Here is a 9,730-nt window from a genome sequence, read left to right as displayed (position 1 = left end):
AGGATCAAACTCAGGTCCTTGTGCGGCGATGATTAATTTCCATCATTGTACCTTGCTAAATTAACAATTGGGAATAAAGTACAATTTAGGCAAATAGTGGGATGGCACACACTTGACCCCAGATATATTTCTTTTTCCTGGGAATGATACCCTAAATTCCTTTTTGTTTTAAAACTTCGAGTCCTTAATATGCAAAAATCTTGTGACACTTTTTAACCAACTTGAAGAAAATAAAAAAAAAAAAAAAAAAAAAAAAGCCAGGAGTGGTAGCACATGCCTAAGTAATCGCAGTACTCTTCAAGACTGAGGTAGGAGGATTTCAAGTTTGAGCCCAGCTTGGGCAACTTAGCAACTTACTAAGAACCTATCTAAAATTTAAAACAATTTTAAAAACAGCTGGGATGTACTTCAGTGTGAAGGCCCTGGGTTCAATCCTTAGTACCATGAAAATGTTAGCTATATACACAATTTAGAAAATAAAATTGGATTTGGTCTCCAATCAGACCCCAGAGTGCTTCAGCTTGTTAGTCAGAAGGTGCTTCAGAACCTGGGAAAACTAAGAATGAACTCAGGTGATTCTGATACCCTGACACCTATAATCCAGTTTCTTTACCAAGTTTCTTCTAATTTCCTCTGCTCCATAAGGCCTATCAGGAGCTGTGAATACTGAACAACCAATACCCAAGAGCTCTCCAAAGTCCTCCCAGAAATGATTCTTTATCCATCTCTCAAGGGCAGAAAGTGGAGCAGCCTCAAGGCAAGAAAGACTTTCTAAGGATATTAATTCATTAGCCATAGTTTTGGAAAGAATATATTTCTTTACTTTCTTTTTTGATATAAGTTCTTACTATTTGCCTAGGCTGGCCTTGAACTCAGGATCCTTCCATCTCAATCTCTGAAGTAGCTGGGATTACAGGCATGCCACACCACTTTCTTTCATTTAAAAAAAAAGAAAGAAAAAAATAAATATTTAGAGAATTTGCTATACCCCACAGGCAATCTTCTAGCTTTATATTCTGCTTTGTTCACTACTATAACCCCATAGCATCACTCCAGAATGTATACAGATCTGGGAATCTAATTGGTCATGGAAGCTATTACAAAACAATAATGCTGTAAATATTCTTCTGATTACATAATTTCTTTTTTTAAACAAAAATTCTTTCAAAAGAGGTAAAGCAATCTAGATGTAATTGTAACATTTGAAAATTTTTAATAGAAACTCCAAGCTGCTGATACCAGTGTCCTGGGCAGTTCATGGGCTTAAGAGCAAAAACCTCCTTCTCCACCTCAAAGGAGAACATGTTCTCGCTGTAGTGCTGCCAGTGGCCAGAGGTCATCCAGAGTCGGCTGTTGTAGATGTTGGGAGTGACTACCTCCTGGAATCCTCTTTTCCTATATTCACTCTGTTAGAGAACAAACAGGACATACATGCAGGCAAACCAATGCTTATCCTTCCGAAGGATAAAATTTAGAGACTGATTTTACACTATCTAGTCAAATTCAAGAAATACAAATGCTATGACCTGAAAATCCCACCTGTGGTATATACCAAAGAAGAAACTCTCACACAAGAACATAAGGAGGCTCATGAAAATGAGGCTACTGCAGCATGGTGAGCAATATGGGAAAATTAAGACTTCTATTAGTGTGCATCAATAAAAGCATAAACACACTGTAGTAGGTGTATAATAATACAATATGTAACCAGTACAAATAAAGTGGATTTGTATGTCTCTAGCAAAGACCACAATTAATGCAGACCTGATACATAAACACATAAATAAGGGTATGTAGGTATGAGGTAGACGTAAATAAAACAGAACAAGGATCCATGGCACTTGAAAATAGTAGAGAAAAAGGGGGATAGATCAAAAGGGGGCCCAAGGTTTTTTTTTTCCTTAATTGCACACATAAGATTTAACACCTTAGAAAATATGAAGCAAATACAGCCCAATGTAAATAGGTGTTAAATTATGTAGTTAGTACTGGTATTGGCTAATACTATTCCCTATATACAGTATTTATGCTTGAAACATTTTGTAATTCAAAAAGAAACAACATGAAGACTAATTTGTTTTCGGAAGAAAAATACAAATTTTTTCATCAAAAACAGCACAAATCTCCTACGTAAAGGCTACGGGTCCCACATCAAGATCACCAACTTCTCTGTGTATGTATGTATGTATGTATGTATGTATGTATGTATATATATATATATATATTATCTATGAACAAAATTACATGTTCGGAAAAAATAATCTTTAACAATTTGTAAGACTCCAAATTTCTACTTTTATCATTTTATGTATTTCTTTGCAAATACATATTATTTTGCCTTTTATCAGACCTTATTTATTTAAATCATCTTATATCCTCAATCTTTAGAAGAAAATAAAAAAATATAGTTTACCCTAATGAATTCCATGAGTGTATTATAAATATAGGCCCCCTTAGGCAAAAAGAAGCAACTTCCAGGGCTAAGTTCATGGAAGAAATATAGTTCTTGGTCCTGGGCAAAAGAAGAGCAAAAGACTTGTTACCCACACACATGCACCATCAACATTAGCTTCAGCACTCCTGAGTTCAAAAATGGTTATGATGTTTAGTAGTTTAACTAGCATCAATCCTAAATAAAAAGAAACCATGTCAATGTTTCCGGAGTATAATTTAACCACATTATTGCAGTTGATTACAACTTAGTCCAATTCCATCCCTTGCCTAAATCCAGTCAGGTTTACTTAACAATGCTAAGGTTCATAGTTTTTAATCCCTCAAATGGGTCATGGTGAACATTTCTCCTACATCCTTGCCCTACCATGACCACAATCAAATGTCCAAAGCCCTGGGGCAGGAATCCACCAGTAGATGCCAGCGTCCTCAGTGCTGGAACCCCATATTAGGAAGGGATATTTTTATCAAATCTAACTTCCAGCTTAGAGAACATTCAGGGTAGAGAAATGGGAGGAGAAAATTATAAAATCCATCAACAACTTGCTTATGAAACAAGTTGATTAATCTTTCTGGCACTCAGTTCCTATCTTTACAGGGAAACTAGACAGTTTCTACATGAGACTAGACAGCTTATAAAGTCTAGTTCTCCAGCTCTACAAAATTATTTTCTCTATAAAATGTTCTTTTTATAGAGAACTGTAGGTCAACACTTCTCTCAGGAAAAGTAGTCATTAAAAAGATTATGGAACAATTAGTTAAGTATTTATAGCTCATGAAGTACATGACTCCATAGACACTGGAAATCTATAGCATCTCTTCCAAATGAAATTCCAGTATGTACGTCAGTTAGATTTCAGTGAAATTAAGAAAAGGCAATTTGGACACATCACTGTTCTTCAACATACTCTCCCGATTTTCCTATGATCTCGGTGTTTAGCTTCCTCTTGGAACTTTTCCCACTCTTTCAACATTTTGGGATCGGGAAATGAAATGCCATAAATTCTCTGGAGAGTCTCCATATCTGCTCTGCCTTCCCAGTACGTGGAGGAATTCTGAAAACAAAGATCATCCATGATACAACACCCAAATCTGTAAACACCTCACTTGAGATGTTATTTCTGATAAGCACCTTATAAGTCAAATTCATCCTAATTAGTCTACGCTTTCGCTTCTCCTCTCCCCATCTTTCCTTTATCACTATTACTATCATCATCATCATCATCATCATTATTATTATGTTTTGTAAGACATGACCTTGCTATGTAGCCTCAAATTCAACAATCCTCCTGCTTCACCCTCCCAAGTGCTGGGATTACAGGCACGTTCCACCACATTACTAATCATTTTGATGAGAAAACTGGCATAAAAGGCACATACCTACTAAATGTCTTGCAATGCTTCGAAATCTAGAGAAAGTGCACTCATTCTGCAACACAAAGTTAACTGTTTCCCTCAATACTCACTCAGATCACAATTCCACACACACTATTCTAATTGTAAGAGCATCCCTCACAAAGTAAGCAAAAATGGAAATGAACCAAGAAAAAAAGTCTTGAAATGACTTCAAGTACAATCTAATAATTACCATGTCTATAAAACAGTATAAAATTGACATGCTCAGTTGCATTAAGAACTTGGGTAATTATTAAGAAACACAGGGAGAAGCATATAGTCCTATATTAAGACTGAAAAACTTTCAGAGGCATGACAGCCCATAACTGCATGATACTGTGAATCCTCCCACCTTTATTTCATGTGCTGTCTCTAGTGAGAAACTGACAATAGAAATACATATATGTATATATGTATATATAAGACACCCACTTAGGAGACAGCATGAAAAAAGAAATCAACATATGCAAGAAAAAAAAAACGGTAAAAAGGAAAACCAATGAAAGCTTAAACATATAAATACCTATGAGACAAATATATGTATATATAATCTTTATTTTGCTTACTTTGTGTATTTTTAAAGTCTTAATTTTGCCAGTGTGTCTGACATGAGGTCCCCGGCAGAGATCTATCAAGGGGCCACACCTAAAAGATGAAATGAAAATAATTTTATTAAAAACAAATTCATAAGTATATCAGTTGCATTTAATGACATTTGATAGTCTCACCTATAAACTGTTGTAGTTGGGGTATTTACTTTTTCATTCAATATCCGGCATTTAAACTTGTTGTACTAAAAATAGGAAAAAGAATTTTAAACCTTCCTTAACTTTTACTTCTCAATACTATAGCTAAAATATAATTCAAAGTACATTTATTAGAACACAACAGGAATAAAAATATGCCAATATAAAAAAACTGTTTCAAGTGATATTAACAAATGAAGTAGAGGTTATTAGTTAAGTTCAACTTACCTTAAACATTTCCAATAGAGTTTCTTTCTTTACTTCCAATCTTTCAAAAGTTTGTTTTTCTTTAATGATTTTCTTACATAAAGTCTCCAAAGACGAGAAATCATTGCTGGACACACCTCTAAATGACAAGAAAGTATAAATCTCTCTACAGTCCACTCTAATCACATTAGGCTTTGAGAGATATTTCTATAGAAGATGTAAATTATACCCTTCCATCATGTATTAAAAATTTAAAATATTTGTCATAAATTTTCACATTTTCAGTAGCTTCTATCTTGGTCATCATGATGAACTTTCCCACTGATAATTAATTCTATTAGCAGGTGTAAAGAAGAGGATAGGATCAGTTCCATTTTTATTTTCCAATGTACCATACGGCTCTACCTCCATCAGTCCAGAGCTAGATCTCATCAGAGCCTCTATTAACACCAGTGAATTGAAATACTTCAAGTTTTGACCACTGGAGTATTTGGTAACTATAAAGAAATGAATTTTAATCCTTCTTCCTCCTTTGCTGAGAACTCTAAAAATAACTTACAGGCCCACAATCATTCAGATTTCACTTCTCATTATATAGTTATATAACTTACCCGTCTTCAAGGTACATGTCATAGTAGAAGCCACTTTCTATTGGTGGACCATAACATAAACATCCACCGTAAACTCTCTCCATGGCTTCACCCATGATATGAGCACTTGAGTGCCAATAAACCTGAAAAAGCAAAGAAAAATAGATGGCTTCAGCCTTGGTATATAAAGTTGTGAGTTAATGTTTTTTAGAGACTGATGAAATTTATCATAAATAAATGCAATAAACAAAAATCCAAATTTAAGAATTTATTAACTACAGGGTTATTCTATCTATAACCAAAATTAAAAAGCTTTTAATTATGTAACTGTATTTCTATGAGCATCATTATAGAGAATGGAGTCTGTGATCTGAAAACGACTGTTATTCAGCATGGCTGTCTTATTGAATGCAACAGCCTGGGTTCTTTTGAGTCACTGTGCTTACAGCCCCATATCCCAGATGCTACATATGATCTAGCCTTTAGTTGGCTACGGAACATAATTTATAAATTACATCTTTTTTTATCTCATTGGCCCAAAACAAACATGGGGGTACAACTGAACTCCACAACACAATAATAAAACACAAGGACAACTACTGTATGAACACTGAAATCAAATGGCAGCATTTGGTTTTAAGATGGTCATTCAGATGAGTCAGAATATATTCAAAGGCATGGGTCTTGTCTTTATCCTAAATTTGGTGAACACTGAATAGACACTTACTGCTTGAGCCTCCTCATCCTCAAATTTAAGAAGCTCTAAGGTACAGTCTTCCTCTAAAGGGCGGTCTAGGTCCCAAACAACTTTGTTCACTTTTGCAATAACTGTGTTATCGGCCAGGCCTTGACTTGAAAAAGGAAACATCAACATGAAAACACAAGAGTCTACAAAATAATCTCCTCTCACACAAAACCTAACTTGAGAACAACAACAAAAAAAACCCCACCATATTTATCTTCAATAAGCCAAAAAATGTACCCAAGAATAAAATTGGAAGATCCTGAAAACTCAGAACACTGCTATTTTACATTAAGTAATACTTTATATCTCAGCCTCAAAAACATGGAATTGCTGATAACCATTTTCGGCAATTCATATGGTGATTTCATGTGGTTCAACTCAATATGTGATACAGTTAAATAATTTTCTTAATGTAGTTTATTGGTACATTTAAGGTATACAGTACAGTTACATTCATTATTGGGATCTTGTACCTCTACATGACAGGTCTTGGTTCTCATTTTTTCCCCTTGTCCCTGCCCTCCCTTCACCCCCTCCCCTCCCCTCCCCACTTACAAACACTTTATTTCCATTTTATCATTTTCTCACATTTTTTTCTTTTCCCTTATTACCCTTGCCCTACCCAGCCCACCTTCCCTACACCTTTAGCCCTTTTCTTCCCATTTCACAATGTCAGTTATCTCATTACACCAGAGAAACTATTTGGTATTTACACACGTGACTTATTTCACTTAGGAGTATATCCTCAAAATGTATACATTTTCCTATGAATGAATCTAATTTCTCATTCTTTATGGCTGAGTAATATTCCATTTTGTAGAAATACCACATCTTCTTTATCCACTTTCCAACTGATGGGCAAATGGCTGTTTCCAAGTTCTAGCGATTACAAACCGTGCTGCTATAAATGAGTGCACATATATCACTGACAGTGAAGTATATTAAAAATAAATAAATATTCAATGAGGGAATTATGGTTTCTATGAAACCAAATTGAACATCTTGTAAGGCTTGATAAAGGCAAGTTATGAATAAAATACTGTCAAATTAGGTGTGGATTACATAAAAAAATCTGGAAGGACTCTGTACTGAAGACTTTCTCAAACCTCAGCAATATATTTTTGTATATGTATGCATATACATGCATGCATGGAGTGAGTATATACGCATTACATATTTTAAGGTTAATGTAAATTTTTTTTTGTACCTGAGATCGAACTCAGGCCCTTGCACTTTACAAGGCAGACGGCGGAATCACTGATCCAAATCCCGGCCCTAATGTAAATTTTACTATGACATGTTGGCAAGCTTTTTCTGTAAAGGGATACAAAGCCTCTGTTGCCCATTCCTCATAGCTTTTTTTTTTTTTTTCCTTCACTTAAAATTACAAGAAATACTTTTAGGTATTAAATACTTTTAGGTATATTATACATATACGATAATAGGCTATGACCACGGTCATATCGTACACAGTTCAAGATATATACGTATACATAAACACACACTTATGCATAGCTATATAAATTTATGCTTCTCCAACTTTACCATGTTCTGATAAACTGATCCCATCAGATCAAATTAAGAAAGCATTTGCTGTATTATTTAATATGTATCTAATTCTCAGTTACTTCAGATAATTTCTTCCCAACCCAGTGTTATTATTTTTTAATTTTTGAGACATGGTCTGGCTCAGTTGCCCAGTCTGGGCTTATCCTCGATTCTCTTGACTCAGCCTCCCAGAGTGTTGGTATTACAGGTGTGTGCCACTACATCTGGAGAACCCAGTTAAATTTTAAAATTGTGTATATCTTTGGGTCTATATAGCATAAATTCTTCATGTATCATATATCCATTAATTTTCCCATGTAAGACAACCCACTTTCATTTTCAACTTCAAAACTGAGACATTTAGGTCAAACTAACGAAACATCATCTACATGGCTTTGTACCATTTATGATCAAAGCAAAAGTACTAATAACATGAACTTTATAAGACAGAAAAGGTGAACACCTTCAGAAATTGACTCAGCTATAAAGCTCCACAGAGTTCTAAAAATATCAAGGTAAATTAAAAACATTATATGCATCATAAAAATATTATGAGACTAAAACAAGAAACAAAGTAAAATAAAATTTAGTTAAATTATAAACCATAGAAAGTCAAGATGGATGTGGCTTATACCTAATTCCACAAGCAACTTGATAAGGTGTAGTTTTCCAGGATTCTGCATCGACCTGTTTACCATCAGGCAGGGTGACTTTAATTGGCTTGCTATGTTTCTCTGCCTTTTCTGCTAGAATGGAATCATGTTCTGCTTTTAGATTATTATACATCTCAAGTCGTGTGTTAATATATTCAGGCCAAGGATTCAACTGTAAGATAACAAAGAAGGAAATAGTCAGTAAATACTCATTCCCCTTAAAAGACAAGGAAATAAAAATAGACAATACAAAAACCCATGATTATTGATTCAATACAGGAAATGCACTGCAATAATCAGCAGACATTAATCTGGCTCTAAATGAGAGTAAAAGAATTAAATGTCCTCTTTAATTTTTTCTGAAAATTTTTTTAAAAGGGTAACAAATGGATTGCTTACAACCTAAACTGACAACTATTATCATTTTGCAAAATATTATTGCATCGGGTAAAATTTTCTCTTCTAAGATACCCTTTTAATTGTATTTTTTTCTAACTAAATGATCTTCTAAGTAAGCAATACTGCAAATAAAAACAACTGGCTTTTCCATTTTGTTTCAATCTTTTTCAGAGTATAATATGCACAGCTGGCCAGCCTGTATGTCCACTCACAATTAATTATAAATTTATTTGACTTAGGGGATCTCATTCAAAGAAAATATTTATCAGGGCCAGGGATTTAGCTCAGTGGCACTGTGCCTGCCTTGCAAGCGCAAGGCCCTAAGTTTGACCGACTGTACCAAAAAAAACAAAAACAAAAAAAACAAATTCAAAAAAGTTGTAATGACTTTCTTTCCTGAAATATTTAATGAGAGTACAATGTAGTTTTATGAAATGTAAAATATAGCACATTTAATGAATGGTACAATATAGTTGATAAAATTAAATAGGATATTTTATATAAATCAGTCATAGAAGATCCTAAATTAAATCTACGGGAAAGAAAAAGATGACAAAAATAACCTCCTCTCTGTCTGAGACCCTGGTCTGATGGTACTGAACCTATGGCACGCGTTTTTCTTTTTTTAAGATAAAAGATGTTTATGTGTGAGTTATGTTTTCTAAACTAAAACCTCAGTACTGTATTTAGGAGTAATGGCAATATTGGCACTTCGTAATAATAAGTGGATTTGGGGTTAGAGTTGGGGCATTCGACTCTAAAAGGTTCACCATCACTGCCCTGGCCTATATAACATTTCAAAAAGAAAGTAAATCTGTGATCACAAAACAGATCATTAACATCTATAGTACTTATCATCTTCATATGACAGTAGCATAAAAAAGCAAAAGGAGGGAGCCAGGGATTTAGCTCAGTGGTGCTGCACCATGCCTGCCTCTCCAGTGCAAGATCCTGAGTTCAATTCCTGGTACCAAAAAAAAAAAAAAAAAAAAAAAA

The 9,730-nt window shown here is 34.3% G+C and overlaps 1 protein-coding gene across 1 annotated transcript in view; it reads right to left on the bottom strand.

The window, feature by feature from the left end:
- The window catches only part of Tars1 (threonyl-tRNA synthetase 1), a 23,757-nt gene that overhangs the window by 6,521 nt on the left and 7,506 nt on the right, over positions 1 to 9,730 (bottom strand). The window contains exons 3-11 of the mRNA XM_010607720.3: positions 8,317 to 8,507; positions 6,117 to 6,240; positions 5,411 to 5,532; positions 4,821 to 4,938; positions 4,575 to 4,639; positions 4,413 to 4,491; positions 3,360 to 3,506; positions 2,414 to 2,512; positions 1,240 to 1,406 (exon numbers count right to left, since the gene is read on the bottom strand). Of these exons, the coding sequence (XP_010606022.1) occupies positions 1,240 to 1,406; positions 2,414 to 2,512; positions 3,360 to 3,506; positions 4,413 to 4,491; positions 4,575 to 4,639; positions 4,821 to 4,938; positions 5,411 to 5,532; positions 6,117 to 6,240; positions 8,317 to 8,507 (1,112 nt within the window). The remainder of the gene's footprint in view (positions 1 to 1,239; positions 1,407 to 2,413; positions 2,513 to 3,359; positions 3,507 to 4,412; positions 4,492 to 4,574; positions 4,640 to 4,820; positions 4,939 to 5,410; positions 5,533 to 6,116; positions 6,241 to 8,316; positions 8,508 to 9,730) is intronic.

This window comes from Fukomys damarensis, unplaced genomic scaffold, assembly GCF_012274545.1.
Source record: "Fukomys damarensis isolate Sample0158 unplaced genomic scaffold, DMR_v1.0_HiC HiC_scaffold_1, whole genome shotgun sequence".
In the NCBI taxonomy this organism is placed as follows: Eukaryota; Metazoa; Chordata; class Mammalia; order Rodentia; family Bathyergidae; genus Fukomys; species Fukomys damarensis.
The sequence above is the reverse complement of the archived record's forward strand: the minus strand, read 5'-3'. Positions and strand labels throughout refer to the sequence as shown.